This window comes from Oncorhynchus keta, chromosome 20 (genome assembly GCF_023373465.1).
Source record: "Oncorhynchus keta strain PuntledgeMale-10-30-2019 chromosome 20, Oket_V2, whole genome shotgun sequence".
In the NCBI taxonomy this organism is placed as follows: domain Eukaryota; kingdom Metazoa; phylum Chordata; class Actinopteri; order Salmoniformes; family Salmonidae; genus Oncorhynchus; species Oncorhynchus keta.
In genome coordinates, this window is record NC_068440.1 from 15,068,360 (window position 1) to 15,094,411 (window position 26,052).

Below are 26,052 nucleotides of genomic sequence, written 5' to 3' on the forward strand. Positions count from 1 at the left end.
GTGCTTTTTCATCACAGTCTGTCAGTTGTCATAGAAATCTACAAAGAGTCACAAACAGGGGGCAATTTGAGGGGAAAATAGCATCTACATCAAACACTGGGCTAACACAAGACTGTGACACATTGAAATGACAGCAGGTAGCTCTGGTATTGATCTATAACCTGGTAACTCTAGCTACCCAAACCTACAGACCACTTATATTGTGTGTTTCTTACTCATGTTGTTTCTTTTGTAATATAATATACACATAATATAATGTTGTATCATGAAACTATTTTAGATAGTCTGTTTGACTGGGAAGTATTTCAGTATTAAGTTGAGACAGAAATATATAGGATGCATAGGATACGGTGTGTGTTCACTGCAAAGTTTGGGAAATCGATTAAGACACTACTACATGAAACAAGTAACAAAACAAATTATTATGTTCATTTAACTCTAAAGCACCAGTCTGTTCCAGCCAATTGAGTTAGAATGTGGAGTTAAGACAGTTTTACTTATTTTTCTTCATGTGGGAATTTGAAGAAGCCTTTTATGGTAATAATGTTTGGTTCATGCTATATCACAGAAACATTGCATCAAATATTTCTCTCTTTTTCTTTAATGTCTAAATTCTCAAAGCTCTGACATGCTTTACCATCACAAAAGTAGACTTGGACATTTTCTGCCTGAGGAAGTTTGTACAAAGACATAATGTCTTTCTTTTGGGGAAAAAAAACATAACAAAAACAACATGAAGACAGAGTAAGGAGCAGGACAGAACACATTTAGAAGAATAATGTCCAAGCATTTGTCGCCGCACTCATGGTGTGTGACCATTATTGCCCAGGAAAACATTGCCTCCTGTTTGGAAGAAATGTAATATCCTTAACCTTATGCATCTATCAACTAGTCTCAAGGAGTTTGGTGAAAATGGCACGGTATAGCCACAAATGCAACGTATGCATTCCCCACATAGTTTGCATGATCAATATTTAATGTGACCGCTATTAGACCTCTGATGCTTGATCTTCTTAATGTCACATCGCAACATTTACCCTCTCTGCAATGTGACATTAGAGGATGTAGCACCCCCCCCTCCCCATCTCAACTCCTCACCGCTCACAATCTGATGTGAAAGTCAAGCATAATCTTGCAAATCTCTTCCAGTTTACGCATTTTAAATGGGGGGATGGTTGTGGTCTAAATAAGTGCGCTGCTTTTCTTAAGTGATTCCATGTCTAATAGAGGACTCGACATCTGGGAACTGGGCCAGGCCCCCTACTGTGTAGATCCGAGCTGTCACCGGAGCACACTGAGGCCTTGTAAAGCTGTAAATACAATTTTAATGACATCTCTGTCCTCTTTGATGGAGGAAGAACCACAGTCCCCATCAAACAATACCTTTTTTCTTGGACTGAAGGATCCCGACAGGGATCAGTTGAAATGCATCTACCACTACAGTCCCCACCGGTTCAGAGGAGAAGAGGGCACTCTTAGTGAACACTGTATTCTTGATACGTATTAACCAAACCACTGTGGAAATAGAACACCAAACTGCAGTTTAGGCTGTTTCAATAGAGGGGACAGCTGGGTATTATAGATTGGAAATATCCACACATTTAAGGCCCAGATGTGTTACAATCCTTATAGCCGTGAACATTGAGGGATTTCACTGACACATCAGAGAACTGTTGAAACATATAAGGGGGTATTGACTCATCCACAGGATACTGAATATTGCCCTGAGGGCAACCAGAGCATTGAGGAACAAAGACAGACTCTCTGTAAGGCTAATATTAATATTAATCTGGGCTCTCCTCAGAATGTGAGGAATCTGCTCCCTCCAGGGATGAGTTCAGATTACTGATACATCCGTTATCGTAGTCTTTCACTTCATTCTTGGAATCTAATGCTGTCAACTAGGGGCAGCATGTAGCCTAGCGGTTACAGTTTTGGGCCAGTAACTGAAAGGTTGCTGGATTGAATCCCTGAGCTGACGAGGTAACAATTTGTCGTTCTGCCCCTGAACAAGGCAGTCTTTGAAAATAAGAATTTGTTCCTAACTGACTTGCCGAGTTAAGTATAGGTTCAAATTAAAAACTCAGAGAAGAAAGACCACAAGATGCAATGGAAATGATATGTAGAAAGTCAAATCTGGAGACAACTTGTTTTCATGTTACACGTATCACACAAGTTACACCCTGATATTTTACCTTTATTTAACTAGGCAAGTCAGTTAAGAAAACATTCTTATTTTCAATAACGGCCTAGGAACAGTGGGTTAACTGCCTGTTCAGGGGCAGAACGATAGACTTGTACCTTGTCAGCTCAGGGGTTCCTGACCTTCCGGTTGCTAGTCCACCGCTCTAACCACTAGGCTACCCTGCCGCCCCATATCATGCTAAGCCAGTAGGGCTGTGATGGTCATGGAATTTTGGATGACAATAATTGGCCAGCCAAATGACTGTGGTCAGTGTAATAACTATTTGAATAGCAAAAGAAATATACATATAATGTTTGTTTTTTATTATAATTGTTTTATGCACATTTTCTCCTCTCCTCTGCTTCTGGCTGTGCTGAATATACAGTAGTGGTACATGGTTATAAATCACTGGGGAAGCCAAGCCAGGAGAAAAAAGCCATATTACAACCTATGTGTTGTGATGATTGTGTTGTTTTCGCTCTATAACCTGTGAGTTCATATGTCTTACCACTGTGATATATAGGCTTAAGGCCGAGACAGTAAGAAGACACGGTGTGCAGAATACATTCAACCACGGTGTGTTTCATCACAAGACCAGAGAGCAACATCTGTCTGGTGAAGTCCACAAAGCATATTGCATGTGATAAACAGGTACATGACCTACAGCATGGTCAACCATGTTATTCATGTTTCTGGCATTTTTCGGACTACTAAACAACTATTGATTTAGAACACCAGAGAGTTATCGAGAGAAAACAGGAGCTGCCTCCACTATTCCAGCACCGTTTCAACTTCAACTTTTCATCATCATCAAATCACCTCTGCTTAGTGCAACTAAAAGATACCAAAAACAATGTATTTCCAATCAACATAAGCTAAATATAATGTGGCTGTCCATGGTACTGATTTCTCTGTGTGTGTGTGTGTGTGCATATGTAGAAAAACATGTTGACTCACCCTACTTAGAAAACTGCCAATGCCATCCTCCTCTCTTTCATGTTGCCGAAATGGTCTATCACTCTGTCATACAGTACACACTTTTAGTTTTTGTTGTCATAGGCTACCTTGATAAAATGCTTGCTGCTAGCCTAACGTCCTCTCATGGGCCTTCTACATCTAGCTACATAATGAACTTCCACCCTCTCAAGCCAGAGGCACAATTTATGAATTTATGGTTGGGATCAGAATCAACTTTAAAATCGTAGATGTAATCATTGCGCATTACGGATGATTAAGTGAAGCTACACAGTCAAAATCCTTATCTCCACCCATGACTAATTTAGGAAATGGCCCATTTGAGCTAGCTAGCTAGCCACTGGAGGACAACAACACAATGTTTTTTTCTGTCAGTGATGTTTGGCTTTTGATGTGATATGACTGGAAAAGCTCATTGTTCTAGCTGTGTTAATGGTGTGAAGCCAAATCCAAACTGGCTTCCCTTGACACATTTTTGTTGGTGCGCAAGGACCATTCACAGTTGAGTTCACTCAGTTTAACTCAAAGCTGATGGCTATTATTATATAAATTATTTTATCAAGGGAGGGCAGATGCTCGCTGGCTTCCCTTGCATTCAATGCTATGGGCAGCAACAATATCATACTCCTTTTGACCAGACAGCCTCCGATAGCATCGCTCGGATGCTTTCTCCGGTTAGACATATTTAGCATCTTCCAAATTCAAGAAATTTTATGAAACACAGAGAGACTAAAGATAATTTATTTTAGACTTTTTTTCTTGGTAAATTTTTGAGGAAAGGATGGCTTCCTTTGGCATCCATGAATACACTCCACTGTGAATAGAACAGGCATCCCCATTCAGGTCAATGATGGCATAATAAGTGGACTGGCGGCCATTGCGAGTGTCCCCATAGGAGCAAAGCAGGAAGTAAAATATGTGCTAAAATATGTGCTGTGATTTGTTGGTTCAACTCAACTGACATTACAAAAAATACATACCATTTCATGAGCCACATCAGTTAACACAATTTGAATTAACATTATAAGTACATCACCATGGAAATTATTGCATCACAATACCAGGCAGCCATTGTGAGTGTACCAATTAGTTTACCAGTCAAATTGCCAGGGTTAGAAGTTTCAAGCCTGTTCTATTCATCCTAGTGTTATGTGTGCTTCTGCTGCCTTGTGGTCATTCCCCCAAATTTTTAAAAATACAATTATATTGATTGTTATTTGATTTTAATGACAGTCTTCATCCATAACCGTTGGTTACACGGTTATACGGTAATTGTAATTGTAGCCCTAGTAGGTAGTATATATCCATAGATAATGTGTGTGTTTCTGTTGAAGTCCTCCCAACACTACCCCAGTTAAAGTGTCCACTGACCAATGCTAGCCTGAAGGCTTCGGTTCTGCCCTTAGTCCCCTCCCTACCTGACCCTCCCTGCCTGACCCTCCCTACCTGACCCTCTCTGCCCCCCCTACATTACCATGTTATTGGCTCCTGAACACAGATGTTATCCATCTCATTGATCCTTCAAGGTTACATCTTCACATACATCAAAGGTTACCTTCTAAACAGGAGGAACCATCAAAAGCCCAATATTTTACATAACCTACAGATATACTTGCCTCCCTAATTATACATTTTCATGAGGTAAAACATGAAAGCAATACAAATGTCTGGGAAAGTCAAATTTAATCTACCTACTATTATATTGCAAAATATTACAAACCAGACAGAGAGCTTCTTCCAATGGGCACGATGAATGACTATGATATGATTACAACCATATCCAGGTAAATTACAGCATTGCCAAAAAAGCCTATTTCAGAGTTGACTGAGAAAGCAAAAAGGTGTGAGCCTGAGCGACAACAAACCAAACTGGCACCCGTAAATGATATTATTTCATTTCGGCAAACTCCTGTGAGAAAATGGACAAACATCTTTTGATCCTTTGATCACTTTTTGTCTTAATCATTCATAGTCATTGATTCTTATCTTGCTTTTATCTTTCTCCCTGTAGAAATTGAAAAATTACAAAAAGATGAAGGAAAAGAAGAAAAAGAAGAGGAGAAGTTCATTGATGTCGTCATCAACAAGAACATGAAACTGGGCCAGAAAGTGTTAATACCCGTCAGACAGTTTCCCAAAGTAAGTACGGCTGGTTTTGGCTACATATTTTCAGATCGAACTGTGCAACTGCAAACAAAGACTGGTTTCTATTCAGTTAGCCTCTGTGATGCGTTTTCTTCTCCAAACATCTATTTTTACGTTTTTGTAACATTAGTGCAAATCACCTTTCATTTTAGAGAACCCCTCCCATTCTTCTGTTAGATGACGTCCTGTCAGCTCGATGACCTTCGTCAATGACGTGTGTTCACATCTCCATGTGCTTGTCACTCTTTCCACATGCTTTCTGTTTGATCCTGAGACAATGACTCACTACGGATGCATGTTTGAGGATGCTATTTCCTGCAGAGATGTCTAGGTTTACATTGTTCTTGGTCTTTTCATTTCTGGCTAATTGCTTTTGACACCTTGCATGTTTTCTTTGAAAAGACAAACTGGGGGGAAAAAATATGTATGTCTATTGAGGACAAAGCAGATATACAGTGGGGCAAAAAAAGTATTTAGTCAGCCACCAATTGTGCAAGTTCTCCCACTTAAAAAGATGAGAGAGGCCTGTAATTTTCATCATAGGTACACTTCAACTATGACAGACAAAATTAGGAAAAGAAATCCAGAAAATCACATTGTAGGATTTTTATTGAATTTATTTGCAAATTATGGTGTAAAATAAGTATTTGGTCACCTACAAACAAGCAAGATTTCTGGCTCTCACAGACCTGTAACTTCTTCTTTAAGAGGCTCCTCTATCCTCCACTCGTTACCTGTATTAATGGCACCTGTTTGAACTTGTTATCAGTATAAAATACACCTGTCCACAACCTCAAACAGTCACACTCCAAACACCACTATGGCCAAGACCAAAGAGCTGTCAAAGGACACCAGAAACAAAATTGTAGACCTGTACCAGGCTGGGAAGACTGAATCTGCAATAGGTAAGCAGCTTGGTTTGAAGAAATCAACTGTGGAAGAAATTATTAGGAAATGGAAGACATACAAGACCACTGATAATCTCCCTCGATCTGGGACTCCACACAAGATCTCACCCCGTGGGGTCAAAATTATCACAAGAACGGTGAGCAAAAATCCCAGAACCACACGGGGGGACCTAGTAAATGACCTGCAGAGAGCTGGGACCAAAATAACAAAGCCTACCATCAGTAACACACTACGCCGCCAGGGACTCAAATCCTGCAGTGCCAGACGTGTCCCCCTGCTTAAGCCAGTACATATCCAGCCTGTCTGAAGTTTGCTAGAGAGCATTTGGATGATCCAGAAGAAGATTGGAAGAATGTCATATGGTCAGATGATACCAAATTAGAACTTTTTGGTAAAAACTCAACTCGTCGTTTTTGGAGGACAAAGAGTGCTGAGTTCCATCCAAAGAACACCATACCTACTGTGAAGCATGGGGGTGGAAACATCATGCTTTGGGGCTGTTTTTCTGCAAAGGGACCAGGACGACTGATCCGTGTAAAGGAAAGAATGAATGGGGCCATGTATCGTGAGATTTTGAGTGAAAACCTCCTTCCATCAGCAAGGGCATTGAAGATTAAATGTAGCTGGGTCTTTCAGCATGACAATGATCCCAAACACACCGCCCGGGCAACAAAGGAGTGGCTTCGTAAGAAGCCTTTCATGGTCCTGGAGTGGCCTAGCCAGTCTCCAGATCTCAACCCCATAGAAAATCTTCACTGCTCTAGAGGAGATCTGCTTGGAGGAATGGGCCAAAATACCAGCAACAGTGTGTGAAAACCTTGTGAAGACTTACAGAAAACGTTTGACCTCTGTCATTGCCAACAACGGGTATATAACAAAGTATTGAGAAACCTCTGTTATTGACCAAATACTTATTTTCCACCATAATTTGCACATAAATTAATTAAAAATCCTACAATGTGATTTTCTGGATTTTTTTCTCATTTTGTCTGTCATTGTTGAAGTGTACCTATGATGAAAATTACAGGCCTCTCTCATCTTTTTAAGTGGGAGAACTTGCACAATTGGTGGCTGACTAAATACTTTTTTGCCCCACTGTATAACAATAGGCAATACAGAGTGAAAGAAAAGAGAGAGGGAGAGAAAGAGAGAGAGAGAGCACCTGCGCTTTCCTTTTTTTCTCTCGCTCCAGCAAATAGAAACAGAGCATCTCATAGAGCCTCACACCTCTCAGAGTAACCTCTATGTGAAGATGAAACAGCCCATGCTGTTTGAGTGAGAATGCTATGCTCCTCTAGCCATGTGATGAGAGCCCCTCAGCCCTCCGCTCTGAGACAAAGCTCCCAGCATAAGTATCAGCCTTTAATGGCACCACACGGCAGCTACATGACAGCCGGCTCCCACAGGGACCATAGCAGGGAGGCTAGTAGGGTGGCGGAGAGGCTAGCGTAAACGTGAGATGCCTCACTCAGGTGATGATGATGTCTTCACTCAGGCTTTCACCTCAGTCCTCTCTGAGAGTGGCTGTAGATGAATGACCTGGCTTTCAGAGGACAGAAAGCTGCAGAAGGTTCAACAATCTGTGTTGACACACTATTCCCTATTTAGTGCACTACTTTTGTCGGTGCAAGATCTAAGTCTTCTAGATAACCTGGTGAGAGCTACATTTTGTCCCTTTCTAAAACAATTACAATGACATGTGTAATAAAGGGAGATGTAATGTCATCCATAAAAACGTCTATGTCACATAGGAGTGCAGCTAAACACATTTTCTTGGACAGCTTTGATAAGTGGGGCCTCTAATACGCTATTTAGAGCCTCAACAAGCCACCGAAGGAAGAAATATTAAATTTGTTCAATCTGACAGGTAGCAATGGACTAGAGTGATCGCCCTGACTCCAATGGGTTTTCTCCCTGAACAACAGGCATCACCTTTTGGTTTTCGCCACTGAAGTAGCTCGCTGCGTTTTCCAAAAGCGACCGTTTAGACTCATGTTCAGAGGGCTTAAATCCATCTTCGAAAACACAGCTTCTCTATCAATAGTATGAAACAGGCAAGGACACCATAAGGAAGGTTTCAGATGTTAGGTTTTCTAGGAACAATTTAATTATACTTTAGCTATGAAATTAAAGACCTAACACTCTTAAATTGGGCCGCTGATTAATAACTAGGTTAACCTGGATTATCATATTCACACAGCAGCACAGTTCATTGTCAGCCTAGCGGGTACTCCTGCAATGATGGAGAATGGGTTATGCATGTACAATCGTTCCTCACTTATAAGTTTTGAGATTATGCCCTGACTGTTCGTGGTAGATGCTGGCAAATTTTGGTAAATTGCGTCATTCTGTCATCGCACCACACTATCACAAGGGGGAGTTAGAACTGTGGCACAAATTGACTGTCTTTTCATAAATGAATGGAGGTTTGAATGTTTCAGTCCAAGAGTCTCTCTTCTCTGGGGCTAGAGTCCTGCATCAGGCAAAAATAATGCTAGCAAGAAGTCCCGGAGTTGAGAGAGAACTTGGGTAAATACAATTGCGCATAACACTTGACATGTGGACTGACAATGTTTGAAAAATAGGCGCAGTGGGCATTTGGTTTCTTTCCCTTGATAAACAGAAAATACATATTCTAAATAACAAACTGGCTGTATATACCACAGTGTGAAAGAGTGATATCCCCTCCAAAGTATATACAGTGCATTCAGAAAGTTTTCAGACCCCTTGACTTTTCCCATGTTTTGTTACGTTACAGCTTGGTTCTAAAGCGTTATTGATAATTAATATATATAATATATATATATATATATATATATATATATATAAAATCCTCATCAATCTACACACAATACCCCATAATGATCAATTGAAAACAGTTTTTATATAAAAATTAAAATAACAAGTCCGGGCTCTGGCTGGGCCACTCAAGGACATTCAAAGACTTGTCCTGAAGCCACTCCTGTGTTGTCTTGGCTGTGTGCTTAGGGTCGTTGTCCTGTTGGAAGGTTAACCTTCACCCCAGTTTGATGTCCTGAGAGCAGGTTTTCATGAAGGATCTCTCTGTACTTTCCTCTGTTCATATTTCCCTCAATCCTGACAAGTCTCCCAGTCTCTGCCGCTGAAAAACACCCCCACAGCATAAAACCTGCAACCACCATGCTTCACCATAGGGATGGTGCCAGGTTTCATCCAGACATGACGCTTGGAATTCAGGCCAAAGAGTTCAATCTTGGTTTAATCAGACCAGAGAATCTTATTTTCTTGGTCGGAGAGTCCATTAGGGGCTTTTTGACGAACTCCAAGTGGGCTGTCGTGCCTTTTACTGAGGAGTGGCTTCTGTAATATATAATAATAATATATGCCATTTAGCTGACGCTTTTATCCAAAGCGACTTACAGTCATGTGTGCATACATTCTACGTATGGGTGGTCCCGGGAATCGAACCCACTACCCTGGCGTTACAAGCGCCATGCTCTACCAACTGAGCCACAGAAGGACCACTCTACCATAAAGGCCTGATTAGTGGCCTTTATGGCCATTATTATCCAAGATGGCGTAGCAGTCAGACGTATTTGTCATTCGTCTTGTCGTGTCCCATGTATATATATTTTTCTTCGCATATCTTTTTATATTTTTCTAAACCCTTACTTCAAAATACTCTCCTGCAAACCGCCTCACCCAATGTGGTGTGGACCTGCTTTTTCTCTAACATATTTTTCTTTGCCTCTTACTGGAATCGCTCCAACATTAACTAGCCAGCTAACTAGCCAGCCAACAGTCATCAGCTAACTTCTATTTCGGAAAGCTCTCGCCAGTTTGTACAACGTGATTCAACCAGAGCATAACAGACCTATTTTTCTCTCCATATCCCCGGATTCCTATCGCAAGCTCTGAACCTTCCGACCTTCGCAGCTAACGTCCCCTGAATGCTAGCTGTCTAGAGCACAACGCACTGTTGGCTTACGAGGCCCATCGAATACATTCCGAAGCCACTAGCTAGCAGTCAGCTATCCTTTGCTAATGGTCATCAGCTACCTTTATCTCGGACAACTCTCGCCAGTCTGTACAGCGTGACTTAAACCAGAGCTGGTCGGACTTATTCTTCTCGATATCTCCGGATTCCTACCGCAAGCTCTGAACCTATTTCTTTACATTTTTATTATGATATTTTTTATTATTTTTTCCACCTGGAATTATAGCAGCTAACGACTCCTGATCACAAAGCCGCTAATCTGTGGCCTGCTAGCTATCTAAAGCACATTGGACTCCTGGCTTAAGAGGCCCTTCGGACATATTTCTTCGGCCACTATATATATTTTGCCAATTGGCCTGGTTTACCACACGGAGCCCTGCTGATCCGTCCACTGATGTAACTGCACGAGGGGGCCACAACAGACTTCCCTCCATCGCGTCATCCCTCTAAGGCCTTTCTGTTAGCCTGCTAGCCCTGTGCCGCTAGCTGCCTGAAGCCACGCACTGGACTTGTATGATCACCCGGCTACGCATGCCTTTCTCTAACGTCACCATGCCGTGTCGATTGCTGTTCTGATTTGTAACTATTGTTTTATTTCACTGTAGAGCCTCTAGCACTGCTCAACACGCCTCGGCTAACAATTTGGTTCCACCCCCCACACACGCAGTGACATCACCTGGATGAATTGCTATTTCTAGAGACAATACCTATTTCATTATCACTATCACTGCACAGGTTTACCCCCACTGTATTCACATCCTACTATACCTTTGTCTGTACATTATGCCTTGAATATATTCTACCGTGCGGAGAAATCTGCTCCTTTTATTCTCTGTTCTGAACGTACTAGGCGTCCAGTTCTGTTAGCCTTTAGCTGTACCCTTATCCTACTCCTCCTCTGTTCCTCTGGTGATGTAGAGGTTCATCCAGGCCCTGCAGTGTCTACCTCCACTCCCACCCCCCAGGCTCTCTCATTTGTTGACTTCTGCAACCGTAAAAGCCTTGGTTTCATGCACGTTAACATTAGAAGCCTCCTCCCTAAGTTTGTTTTATTCACTGCCCTAGCACACTCCACCAATCTGGATGTCCTAGCTGTGTCTGAATCCTGGCTTAGGAAGACCACCAAAAACCTTGAAATTTCCATTCCTAACTATAACATTTTCCACCAAGATAGAACTGCCAAAGGGGACGGTGTTGCAATTTACTGCAAATATAACCTGCAGAGTTCTGTATTACTATCCAGGTCTGTACCCAAACAATTTGAGCTTCTACTTCTAAAAATTAACCTTTCCAGAAACAAGTCTCTCACCGTTGCCGCTTGCTATAGACCACCCTCTGCCTCCAGCTGTGCCCTCGACACCATATGTGATTTGATTGCCCCATATCTATCTTCTGAGATCGTGCTGCTAGGTGACCTAAACTGGGACATACTTAACACCCCAGCCATCCTACAATCTAAGCTTGATGAACTCAATCTCACACAACTTATCAATGAACCTACCAGATATAACCCCAAATCCGAAAACACGGGCACCCTCATAGATATCATCCTAACCAACCTGCCCTCCAAATACACCTCTGCTGTTTTCAACCAAGATCTCAGCCCATCACTGCCTCATTGCCTGCATCCGTAATGGGTCTGCGAGCAAACGGCCACCCCTCATCACTGTCAAACGCTCCCTAAAACACTTCTGCGAGCAGGCCGGGGTATCCTGGAACGACATTGACCTCATCCCGACAGTAGAGGATGCCTGGTTATTCTTTAAAAGTGCCTTCCTCACCATCTTAAATAGGCATGCCCCATTCAAAAAATGTAGAACCAGAAATAGATATAGCCCTTGGTTCACCTGTCTGCCCTTGACCAGCACAAAAGCATCCTGTGGCGTTCTGCATTAGCATCGAATAGCCCCCGTGATATGCAACTTTTGAGGGAAGTTAGGAACAAATATACACAGGCAGTTAGGAAAGCTAAGGCTAGCTTTTTTAAACAGAAATTTGCAACCTGCAGTACAAACTCAAAACAGTTCTGGGACACTGTAAAATCCATGGAGAATAAGAGCACCTCCTCCCAGCTATCCACTGCTCTGAGGCTAGGAAACACTGTTACAACAGACAAATCCACTATAATTGAGAATTTCGATAAGCATTTCTCTACGGCTGGCCATGCTTTCCACCTGGCTACCCCTACCCCGGTCAACTGCCCGGCACCCACCACAGAAACTCGCCCAAGCCCCCACCATTTCTCCTTCACCCATATCCAGATAGCTGATGTTCTGAAAGAGCTGCAAAATCTGGACCCCTACAAATATGCTGGGCTAGACAATCTGGACCCTCTCTTTCTTAAATTATCTGCCGAAATTGTTGCAACCCCTATTACTAGCCTGTTCAACCTCTCTTTCGTATCGTCTGAGATTCCCAAAGATTAGAAAGCTGCCGTGGTCATCCCCCTCTTCAAAGGGGGAGACACTCTAGACCCAAACTGCTACAGACCTATATCTATCCTACCCTGCATCTCTAAGGTCTTCGAAAGCCAAGTTAACAAACAGATTACTGACCATTTTGAATCACAACGTACCTTCTCCGCTATGCAATCTGGTTTCAGAGCTGGTCATGGGTGCACCTCAGCCACGCTCAAGGTCCTAAACGACATCATAACCGCCATCGATAAGAGACATTACTGTGCAGCTGTATTCATCGACCTGGCCAAGGCTTTCGACTCTGTCAACCACCACATTCTTATTGGCAGACTCAACAGCCTTGATTTCTCAAATAATTTTCTTGGCTGGTTCACCAACTACTTCTCTGACAGTGTTCAGTGTGTCAAATCGGACACCATTCTGTATACTTCTGGTCCTTCTTTGGACACTGTGTTAACTAACCTCCAGATGAGCTTCAATGCCATACAACTCTCCTTCCCTGGCCTCCAACTGCTCTTAAACGCAAATATAACTAAATGCATGCTATTCAACCGAACATTGCCCGCACCTACCCGCCCATCCAGCATCACTACTCTGGATGGCTCTGACTCTGGCTCTGAATACGTGGATAACTACAAATACATAGGTGTCTGGCTAGACTGTAAACTGTCCTTCCAGACTCATTAAGCATCTCCAATAAAAAATGTAATCTAGAATCGGCTTCCTCTTTCACAGCAAAGCTTCCTTCACTCATGCTGCCAAACATACCCTCGTAAAACTGAATATCCTACCGATCTTTGACTTTGGCGATGTCATCTATAAAATAGCCTCCAAAACTCTACTCAGCAAACTGGATGTAGTCTATCACAGTGCCATCCGTTTTGTCACCAAAGCCCCATATACTACCCACCACTGCGACCTGTACGCTCTCGTTGGCTGGCCCTCGCTTCATATTTGTCGCCAAACCCACTGGCTACAGGTTATCTACAAGTGTCTGCTCGGTAAAGCCCCGCCCTATCTCAGCTCGCTGGTCACCATAGCAGCACCCACTCGTAGCACATGCTCCAGCAGGTATATCTCACTGGTCACACCCAAAGCCAATTTCTACTTTGGTCGCCTTTCCTTCCAGTTCTCTGCTGCCACTGACTGGAACAAACTGCAAAAATCACTGAAGTTGGAGATTCCCATCTCCCTCACTAGCTTTAAGAACCAGCTGTCAGAGCAGCTCACAGATCACTGCACCTGTTCATAGCCCATCTGTATACAGCCCATCTGTCTACCTCATTCCCATACTGTATTTATTTATTTTACTCCTTTTGCACCACAGTATCTCTACTTGCACATCCATCTTTTGCAAATCTACCATTCCAGTGTTTAATTGCCATATTGTAATTACTTCGCCACCATGGCCTATTTATTGCCTTAACTCCCTTATTTGACCTTATTTGCACTCACTGTATATAAACTTTTTTTTCTGCTGTATTATTGACTGTATGTTTTGTTCATTCCATGTGTAACTCTGTGTTGTTGTATGTGTCAAACTGCTATGCTTTATCTTGGTCAGGTCGCAGTTGCAAATTAGAAATTGTTCTCAACTAGCTTACCTGGTTAAATAAAGGTGAAATAAAAATAAATAAAAAGTGGAGTGCTGCAGAGTTGGTTGTCCTTCTGGAAGGTTCTCCCATCTCCACAGAGGAACTATAGAGCTCTGTCAGAGTGACCATCGGGTTCTTTGTCAACTCTCTGACCACATTCACTGTCAACTGTGGGACCTTATATAGACAGGTGTGTTCCTTTCCCAAAATGTTCTCCAATCAAATCATGTCCAAGCAATCAAGTTTTAGGAACATCTCAAGGATGATCAATGGAAACAGGATGCACCTGAGCTCAATTTCGAATCTCATAGCAAAGTGTCTGAATACTTATGTAAATAAGGTGTTTCTATTTTTGTTATTTTTAGCAAAAATGCTTTTGCCTTTTCATTATGGGGTATTGTGTATAGATTGGTGAGAATGATTTATTTTATTTCATACATTTTGGAATATGTCATTAATGTAAGAAAATGTGGAATAAGTCAAGGGGTCTGAATACTTTCCTAGGACACCTTAAAGGGAGTTTCTGGAACTGAATGAAAGAGATTCCAGCGAGGTAGGGAGGGGAAAGAGTGCACATATTTTCAAGACCTGAGCTACTTCATTTGTATAATTGTATAATTAGGCTTGACCTAATTAGTAGGCTATTTCGCAGAATTAAGCTAAATTTGTCAGCTGAGTGACTCATTTGTGGCTTTGGATCAAAATAAATAAGTACCAACATTCTTTCTCAGAGTCTTTAATAAAGACATGTTTTGACCAAGTTAATCTGCTCATGTTGCGTGTGTTTAATTACTTGTGACACTGTGGTTACAATAAAGGATGTAAACAAAATAAATAAAATAAATCCTATTTGTAATGAATCATCAGATGTGTGTAACCTAATGGACAAAGAAGGGCAAACATGCAATGTATTCAATGCTTAAGTATACTAAAGTTTCATATTACTAACTCAACATCAAAGACCAGATTTTCTCGAACGAAAAATGCATCAACCCCTACAAATATATTCATTTTTTATAATCCAATAATTAAAAAAAAAGTAGCTGTAGCGAGAGGAGAGACTGAAAGCCAGGAATGAGTGAGTCACTCAGCCCTATGCTTTTCCTGCTTCTGTTGCCTATTTGAGTGTTTGTCTTAACATCCTACTGATTCTGTGATCACCAAGTCTCATGCAACCACAAAATGTTGGATAAAGCAGTTTCACAACTGTTTTTAAACTTTGCTATGCTGTATTCATTAGAACAGACTCTCTGGTATTACTTATACTTTATTTAGTATTGTTTACACTGTTCCAAACTGGCAGATAAATAATATTGTAATCTAACAGCACCTGTTTGTCATGCAACAAGTATCTCTTGCCCTTTTGACAATGATTTTACATGACGCCTAATTCACATGATATGCCTAAAATACTGATATCCACTAGGATAATAAAAAAATAACATTGTTCCTTTTGATTATTTAATCTACCTACATCATGTTATTTCAAGTTATCCCTTTGGTGCATGTGCAAAGTTATCTGGAGTTGTTGAACGGGAGAGACAAAATGTATTGCAATTGAATTTGAATTGACTGAATGATGAGGATGAAGAAGATAGTGATTGAGTTTCGAAACAATAGTGTAAGATGGCATCAATATAACTAATAATCTGGTGGCATTGGTAGAGAGTCAGGCGGAGAATGGAGTGAAAGTGCACTGTACTGTAAGTACACAACAATGCTGTTGACCAGGTGGAAGTGTTTTAGCAGCCTTTCTAATTCATTTCACAAGGCATGTCACTTCACCCATCTCTTTGCATAGCCCACCACATGCACTGTTTTCTAACCACATCTGGATGGATCCAGAACAAATTACTGTGGGAATAAATATCACTGAATGACAGAAATATTGGAATAATGTAGGCTAATGCATTTGCAGCCAACAAATTGTTGCTTACTGAAATACCCAAAGTCATCCAATTGTTATAATAGGATTTGAAGCAATAGCCTACCCACGTGTGGTCAACTATTTCAGTACCCTTTCACGCTGCTCTGAGACAAGCATGGGGACTGGTCTTGATAAATCAATACTGCGTTTGTGTATTGGTTAGCCTACAATTAGGGTGTGGAAATGTTAGGATTATTTTGCTCTTCACTCGGAGTCACTTAGGCCTACTCCCAACCGGTCACGTTGTGCATTATTTTCCAGAAACTATGAGGCCAACATAGGCTACTGTGAAATGCATTTTTGTTTTTCTTGGTCTAAAAACACCATCATATTAATCAGTTTAATCCATCACAATTTCTAGCAGTATAAACAGCACAACAAATACAATAATAATTCTGACCGACTGGCTGGATTTGGTCTTATGTAGCAACATTTTAAATGTTTTTTTTTTTTATATTGGATAAAAGTTGAGAAATGGGAAAGTAATTCTGCTTTGAAAGTTGATGAACTTGTAACCTCACTTTTGGGAAAATGGCCTTTGAATGTTTTGGTACCTACTGAAGAGCTCTTCTTTGTCTACAGCCCCACCCGTCTCTGTAAGGGTTGATCCGAGCATTATGTCCTAACAACAGCAGTCAAGCACCCAAGCTAACTGGCTAACGTTGGCTAGCTACTTCCAGACAGAAATGAGAGAACAACTCACTCAACATTTTACTCACCTTAGCATGCTGGTTAGGCTGTTTTATGTTATCCAGACCATTGGTGATTGCAACTGTGCTGTTGGCAACAATTTACGCTTTTTTTTGCCAGTGTTTACAGACACCGGCCATATTCAATGGGTGTTGAGCGTTCGTACATTTGCCAGTTATTCTGCGCTCTGAAACACTCAGATGAGAGTGCTCTTAAATTGGAGTAGAATTTACCAGCTACGTCTATCAACAGCTGTCGTGTTGCAGTGACATCATGAACATTCTATTGAAATGGATATTTGCATAGTGGAGTATTTTGTTAAGACAGCTAAACAGTGAACCATAATCCCAAATCATGATGTTGAATCTACAGGGAGCTAACCAACCAGGTTCAATGTTAGCTAGCAAAGCAAATAAATGGCTCTGAGATACAAATAATATTACTACACAGATCATACACGTATTTTTTTTATTTTTTTTATTTTTTTTGTTGAATTTTACCCCTTTTTCTCCCCAATTTCGTGGTATCCAATTGTTGTAGTAGCTACTATCTTGTCTCATCGCTACAACTCCCATACGGGCTCGGGAGAGACGAAGGTTGAAAGTCATGCGTCCTCCGATACACAACCCAGCCAGCCGTACTGCTTCTTAACACAGCACGCATCCAACCCGGAAGCCAACCGCATCAATGTGTCGGAGGAAACACCGTGCACCTGGCAACCTTGGCTAGCGCGCACTGCGCCCGCCCCGCCACAGGAGTCGCTGGTGCGCGATGAGACAAGGACATCCCTACCGACCAAGTCCTCCCTAACCCGGACGACGCTAGGCCAATTGTGCGTCGCCCCACGGACCTCCCGGTCGCGGCCGGTTACGACAGAGCCTGGGCGCGAACCCAGGGACTCTGATGGCACAGCTGGCGCTGCAGTACAGCGCCCTTAACCACTGCGCCACCCGGGAGGCCCCCAAGGTTTATATTTGACCAATCATATTGAGTGGTTCCAATGACGAATTTTAACACAAGCCACCCTTGCCTTGTGGCGTTCTTCAACAAAGATGGCTGACAAAACATTACGGTGGAACCAGATGTAAGTTGTTATAACATCATAACGAGTCAAGCAAAACATGTACAATTGAGAGGAATATGTTAGTTAATGCAGAGACATACGTTTTTGCATATTTACAAAAAACGCTATTTAGCAAGTTATCTGACTATGCCAATACAGCTAACATTAGCCAGCTAGCTAGTGTTAGGGTAATTCATTTGTAATTCATGTTGTTTAATGTTTTAGGGACTCCTGAGAAAACCAGCAAACCTGGCTGTCATCTTGTGAAACAGTGGATGTAAAGAATCTAACTAGCTAAAGCATTTACTGAAAATTGAATGTACAATTGTGTAATCTTGCCTTGCAATGCAGCTGAAGTAACATAGCTAGCTAACTATTTACTTGCTTATTGTGTAGCGGAGGATAAAAATAACTGTATGCCTATAGATGTGTAGCTAGCTATGGTATGTGTATGGACCCTAAAACGTTAGGTTCTGAACTAATGTTCATACCAATCTATTAACCTCAGCTATCACAGTAGTTGTATCAACTTCAAGTCTGAATTGCATTAATGCTGCCTATGGATTGTGGTGAATACAATAACTTTATTGTGCCAAGAATGCAAGTCCTATATACATGTACTGTAGTTATTACCACGCATGAGATCTCCACATTGTAGCCTGTACATTGAATATATTCACTGATCGTGTACTCTTCCATGGCAAATAAAGGTGCGGTTCAGGTATGAATCTCTGAGACATTGTTCTTCAGTCATATCAAACGATTTGAATGATGCTGTGTCTGCCTTTGTATTACAATTATACACTTCAACAGTGTTTACCACTCCTGCTCCTGGGACATCAATGATTACACATTGTAACTATGCAATAGACTAGAAACATGATTGATTTGTAATTCATATATACAGACAAAAAAAAATATGCATATCTATCTCCCTTCACCTGCATTAATCTGAGGACACAGGATAGTATTTCTATGAGATACTTAATTTCGCCCACGGGAGAATGTTAAACGCTTTATTGAAAGAAGTTCATTATCCAGGTGTTATAAATACACAAATGCATTATAATTATGATAATTGTAATATTATAAATACAAGTTCAATCTGTACTTCAGTGCACATATGGTGTTGTGCATAAAACAAGGAAGAAAGACGAGGTGGGGAGAGAGGTGTAGAAGACAGAAAGGTAAAGAGGTGAGGTGGCGATGAAGGGACGGGCTTCCTCTCTCACATCAGAACGTACATGCAGACTAGTGACAAATGGATAGAGAGAGAGAGAGCATGACGAAGCCTTGTTCCCCAGGTTCCATGTACAACAAGATAGGCAGAGATGGAGAGAAATAACACAAAACCGTTTAATTACCTCTGCTTGTCACTTTTGCCAGCAATAAAGCTTCCACGGCCTGTTCCTCGAACAGTCAACATCTGGCAATATCTACATTTTCGACCCCTTGGTCAGCTCGCTCTCTGAAAGTAAAGAAAACAGCTTATTTTTTTATAGATATGATAACAATAACTGAGATATGACCGTTAAATCTCAAGCAGCAGATGTCATTTTTATGATATGCCAATACAGCCCAGTGCTGCTTACCGGAGATGCCATCTTCGTAGGTGTCCGCTTTCACTTCCTTTGTGTTGGAAAAAAGTTGCTTTTAAGAACAATTATTTTTGATTGAATATAAAAAAGGTTTTGCTCTCGACAAAAAGACATAAATGTACCAAATCAAATCAAACTTTATTTGTCACGTGCGCCGAATACAACCGGTGTAGACCTTACAGTGAAATGCATATAACAATTTGCCGGTGAATAACGACTCCTTCAGACAAACGTGCTACCATATCCTGCCAGCACGCCCACAAGCGAGCCACAGGAGCAGAATGATGACGCGTGGAAGAGGGAAAGGAATGAGATTGGAACAGCAATTTGTTGCAAGTTTGGGAGGAGAGCTAATAGCTGAACAACAGCCTATTCAACCTACTAAAGAATAGTTTAAAAGCAGAGCTAGGTGTGAAAACCCCCACTCCTATCGCAGACCAGATTTGCCCTAACGACCAAGGGGTAGCTTGCTACTCAATGTAATAAAGTAATGACTTTTCAAATAAGTTACCAAATAAGTTACACGTTATGTTGGCTGACAATTTGTTAGCTATGCTGTCCTTACGAAACACATAGCATATCATTACAGCAGTATGTACCAGTATGTTAGCTAGCTATCTAACGTTAGTAGTTATACACCAAACTTGCCAGTATATTAACTATAGGCTGTCTAACTACCCAATGTTTATTGACTTGGTTATTCTCGTCATTCTTAGCTTAGCTAAATGGTATAGTCGTTGTGCTTTCTCAATGGACATTCAGGTGCTTTCGTAAATTAACTCTGGCTATCAATTGGCTGGGCAATAGAACGAGTCAAAATTCACCCAAGTCTGAAAAACGGCTTAAGAACAGTGGTTAAACTGAAACACTAACGCGAGCCCATAGAAAATTTATGGAATTGAATGTTCGCAGAGCCTGTTTTGACTGGAGTGATGCTTAGAATTCCATTAAAAATATATCTATTTTTAATTTACCACTACAATCTGTTCGTCGGACGAAACTTGTGAAGAAAGTAAACATCTGCACCTGGATGGTCTCAACTGTGCTTATGGCTGCGTAATGAAAAAGTAGGAAATAAATGAAACATTTTGGACTATTTCCGGTCTAGCAATCGATGACAGATGAGCTCGCTGCCCAGACTTACATCATAACAAAGGGGAGATTCTCCTGATTAAAATGGTGCCCTTGTAACTGTTTTGCTTCCATCCCTCTTCTCGCCCCTATCTTGGCTTGAACCAGGGACCCTCTGCACACATAGACAACAGCCACCCCCGAAGCATCGTTACCCATCGCTCCACAAAAGCCACGGCCCTTGCAGAGCAAGGGGAACAACTACTTCAAGGTCTCAGAGCGAGTGAAATCACAGATTGAAATGCTATTAGCGCGCACCCTGCTAACTAGCTAGCCATTTCACACCGGTTACACCCGACTTGAAACAAATCTAAATATACACATTGTGAGATATTTGGCAAAATAGACAGACATGCCTATATTTCCCCCATAGGAAACAATGGGAAGAACACAGAGTTCCAATATTATTTTTGTTGTTTACATTTTGTTGCTTACATTTTAACCATAAAACAATATGACCAGGTCTCATTGCCAACAATAGCGAAGCAGGTATTGTGACGTTGAACAATAAGCTGGGAATAGAACGTTCGGAAGGCGAGTTGGTGCCACTGTGCTCAATAGAACTAATAGAGGCTGGCAGGGAGAGAAATGCACTAAAATAAGGCCTGTTTTTTTGTGATTACTTCAAAATGACGGCAAACAGCTGGGAAATATGGTCATATTATGAAACTGGCCTCCACGGCAGATGCAAATGAACTAGTTTTTATCAGAAAAGAACGTTGTTAAAAATGTTATGTGTCCAACCTACTATCTACATGGATTTCAGAGCACTCTCATCTGAGTGTACCAGCTTTACCAGCGCTCAACACCCGTTGAATATGGCTGGTGTCAGTACACGCCGGAAAAAAGCGCAATTAAGTTGTTTCCAGCAGCACATTTACAGTCACCAATGCTCTGATTAACACGAAAACTTTACTCGCCTAAGCAAATTGGTCAGAGTGGTCTCATTTGTGTCTGGAAGTAGCTAGCCAACGTTATCTTGGGTGCTTGATACTTATTTTCCACCATAATTTGCAAATAAATTCATAAAAAATCCTACAATGTGATTTTCTGGATTTTTTGTCTTCTAATTTTGTCTGGTCATAGTTGAAGTGTACCTATGATGAAAACTACAGGCCTCTGTCATCATTTTAAGTGGAAGAACTTGCACAATTGGTGGCTGACTAAATATTTTTTAGCCCCACTGTATCTGAAAATGTTTCTAACTAGACTATCGAACCTGTATACGGAGACAGGTGTTTTCTTCATCTCCTTAGCTGTCATACTACAAATTCCACTGATTTCAAACCTCAGTCCTCCAGAAAATGGAGAGCAACACTTATGCAGTTCTATTACGCGATATATATATTTAAAAAAAGCTGTGTTAGACAGGATTACCTATACATGCTGACCAGCTCAAATAGACAGACGCATGGCAGACCAATCCAAACTCATCTCTTGGCATGTCCAGCCCACTCATTATCTCAGCCAATCATGGCTAGCGGGAAGGTTGCTGACTTTTTCTGTGGCTAAACCAACTAGGCTCAGAATTTAACCATTTTATTCATATTTACAGATGGCATACAAGTTTGTTATTAAGGCACATGAAAGTTCACATGTTCCGGAATGCATTTCTGCCAAAAAACGCATTTAGATTTAAAAACAGTTTGCATTCAAATGGCTCTCCTATGCAGTAGTGACGCATGACAAACGCCACATTTCCTGAAACAAGTCACAATTTACAAATAAATTATAATCAATCCCATATAGTCTGTTCTAACAAAAAACATCTCTAGTACAGCTAATATTGAAAACAGTCAAATGCATTTGTGAATTAAATCGTTTTAGCCGACATGTTGTGGTTTATTCATTGTTTAATTATTCAAGGCTCCCTTTCTATTTTGTTTTATAGTTGAAATACATGACTAATTAAAGACATGGATGTCTTGTATGCTGTGTGATGACATGCACAAAGGAATGAATGACTGAGTGATATACTGTATATTGAAGTAGTACTTTATGCCAATAAGTCAGTTAGGCTAAAACAGCTACGGTAAACAGGACTCTTAGGCCTCCAGATCCATGTTATTTCAACAACTTAGCTTCTCAAAGATGCCCTTTGGTGGTCCAACTAGCATTAATGGCAACAATGGCTGACAGTAAAATCTATTACGTCATGCATTTCAACGTGCCATACCATTCCGCAGCACCTAGCAAGCTGTGCTGCAGTATGACACAACTTTTAAAGGAACAGCCACTTCCTTTAGAAGGAAGTGTTTGCTTGTTATTATACCAATTTGCAACTGGAAAACAAGAGCATCTAGAAAACAGTAATCCCTTGTAGTTGTTTACAGTATTAGTATTGCGGTGAGATTGGCTTAGAATTGATTTATGTGTAAGCGAAGAGAGGACTGCAGCCCACATCACTGCACGCGCCACCAAAATGTTCCCCTTTTGTCATTTTAAGACTCGCGCACATCTCACCAAATGTGGATCTAGCGTTCCTCTGCCGATACTTCAGTGCGCTGTGTTTAAGGGACCACCCGCTGTAGACTTCTGACTGACATCATTTTTCATTTGACTCTACATGTAAAATCAGGGCACACTTGGTTCGCAAAGCAGGTGTCACGCCTTGGTCATAGTATTTTGTGTTTTCGTTATATATTTGGTCGGGCCAGGGTGTGACATGGGTTTATTTTGTTGTGTTTCGTATTGGGGTTTTGTAGGCATTGGGATTGCGGCTGAGTAGGGGTGTAGCATAGGCTTGGTTGCCTGAGGCGGTTCTCAATCAGAGTCAGGTGATTCTCGTTGTCTCTGATTGGGAACCATATTTAGGTAGCCTGGGTTTCACTGTGTATTTTGTGGGTGATTGTTCCTGTCTCTGTGTTAGTTGTCACCAGACAGGCTGTATAGGTTTTCACGTTCCGTTTGTTGTTTTTGGTTTATATAGTTATTTCATGTATCGTATTTTCTTCATTAAAGAACATGAGTAACCACCACGCTGCATTTTGGTCCGACTCTCCTTCAACAGACGAACGCCGTTACAGAGTCACCCACCACACCCGGACCGAGCGGCGTGGTAACAGACAGCGACAGCAGGAGAAACGAAAGGAGGAATGGACATGGGAAGACGTGTTGGATGGCAAAGGTTGTTACACTTGGGAGGAGATATTGGCCGGAAGAGATCGCACTTAGGAGAGCAGAGGCAGCCGGAGATAGGAGCCGACGATACGAGGGAACACGGTTGGCAAGGAAGCCCGAAAAGCAGCCCCAGAAATGTATTGGGGGAGAGCTCAGGGAGAGAGTGGCAGAGTCAGGAGTCAGACCTGAGCCAACTCCCCCTGTTAATCGTGAGGAGCAGCGATCAAAGGACTTCTGGACTTGGGAGGAGATATTGGACGGAAAAGGACCCTGGGCTCAGCCTGGAGAATATCGCCGCCCCAAGGAAGAACTGGAGCCGGCAAAAGCGGAGAGGCGCTGGTATGAAGAGGCAGCACGGCGACGCGGATGGAAGCCTGAGAGTCAGCCCCAAACATTTATTGGGAGGGGGCTTACAGGGAGTATGGCTATGCCAGGTAGGAGACCTGCGCAAACTCCCTGTGCTTACCGGGGGGCTAGAGAGACCGGGCAGGCACCATGTTACGCTATGGAGCGCACGGTGTCTCCAGTGCGGGTGCATAACCCGGTGCGGTACATACCAGCTCTTCGTATTGGCCGGGCTAGAGTGGGCATCGAGCCAGGTAAAGTTGGGCAGGCTCGGTGCTCAAGAGCTCCAGTGCGCCTGCATGGTCCGGTCTATCCAGAGCCACCTCCAAACACCAGTCCGCCGGTGGCAGCTCCCCGCACCAGGCTTCCTGTGCGTGTCCTCAATCCTGTACCACCAGTTCCAGCACCACGCACCAGGCCTTCAGTGCGCCTCGCCTGTTCAGCACAGCCAGAGCCATCCTTCTCTCTAGCGCTGTCGGAGCCTCCCGCCTGTTCAGCGCAGCCAGAGCCTTCCTCCTCTACAGCGCTGCTGGAGTCTCCCGCCTGTTTAGCGCAGCCAGAGCCTTTCTCCTCTCCTGCGCTGCTGGAGCCTCCCGCCTGTTCAGCGCAGCCAGCGTTTTCCTCCTCTCCTGCGCTGTCGGAGTCTCCCTGTCAACCAGACTCTTCCAGATCCGCCAGCCAGCCAGGATCTGCCGGAGCCAACTACCTGCCTGAGCTTCATCTCAGTACTGGGCTTCCTCTCAGTACTGGGCTTCCCCTCAGTACTGGACTTCCCCTCAGTCCCGGGCTTCCCCTCAGTCCCGGGCTTCCCCTCAGTCCCGAGCTTCCCCTCAGTCCCGAGCTTCCCATCAGTCCCGAGCTTCCCCTCAGTCACGAGCTGCCCCTCAGTCCCGAGCTGCCCCTCAGTCACGAGCTGCCCCTCAGTCCAGTGGGGTTCTGGGTGAGGACTATTAAGCCATGGTCGGCGGCGAGGGTGGATTATCCCAGGACGCGAAGGGGAGGAACTATGACATTAATGGAGTGAGGTCCACGTCCCAAGCCGGAGCCGCCACCATGGATAGACGCCCACCCGGACCCTCCCTATGGTTTTGAGGTGCGTCCGTGAGTCCGCACCTTAGGGGGGTTCTGTCACGCCTTGGTCATAGTATTTTGTGTTTTCGTTATATATTTGGTCGGACCAGGGTGTGACATGGGTTTATTTTGTTGTGTTTCGTATTGGGGTTTTGTAGGCATTGGGATTGCGGCTGAGTAGGGGTGTAGCATAGGCTTGGTTGCCTGAGGCGGTTCTCAATCAGAGTCAGGTGATTCTCGTTGACTCTGATTGGGAACCATATTTAGGTAGCCTGGGTTTCACTGTGTATTTTGTGGGTGATTGTTCCTGTCTCTGTGTTAGTTGTCACCAGACAGGCTGTATAGGTTTTCACGTTCCGTTTGTTGTTTTTGGTTTATATAGTTATTTCATGTATCGTCTTTTCTTCATTAAAGAACATGAGTAACCACCACGCTGCATTTTGGTCCGACTCTCCTTCAACAGACGAACGCCGTTACAGCAGGTCTCTTTGCTGATCTGTTTAACACTTTTTTGTTTGCTACATGATACCATATGTGTTATTTCATCGTTTTGATGGCTTCGCTATTATTCTACAACGTAGAGAAAAAGTACAAATAAAGAAAAACCCTTGAATAAATAGGTGTTCTAAAACTTTTGACCGGTAGTGTACGTGCACCTCGTCATACATATTTTTGTATAAGTCACCACAGGCCATTAGAAAGGTATAAGGAGCTCCACTGGTACATTTCTAGTTTAGGCTGTGTTTCTGTTGCTCTGTTGTTTCTGTCTTCTCTGTGTCTGTGTTTCTATATCTCTGTATCTCTACTTGTCACTGTCTGTGTCCCTGTATCTTTGTGTCTGTCTCTGTCTGTCTCTCCTCTCTCCTGTGTCTGACTCTGCGTCTCTCCCCTCCTCTGTCTCTCTT

The 26,052-nt window shown here is 42.4% G+C and overlaps 1 protein-coding gene across 4 annotated transcripts in view; it reads left to right on the forward strand.

Annotated features, from left to right (window-relative positions):
• Positions 1–26,052, forward strand: part of LOC118398960 (KH domain-containing, RNA-binding, signal transduction-associated protein 3) — a 174,391-nt gene that overhangs the window by 96,683 nt on the left and 51,656 nt on the right. For 3 of the 4 annotated variants that reach the window (XM_052472155.1, XM_052472156.1, XM_052472157.1), the window contains exon 2: positions 5,172–5,299. In XM_052472155.1, coding sequence (XP_052328115.1) covers positions 5,172–5,299 — 128 coding nt within the window. Of the gene's footprint in view, positions 1–2,782; positions 2,837–5,171; positions 5,300–26,052 lie in introns of those variants that run through there. The other variant, XM_052472158.1, reaches the window with a different exon arrangement.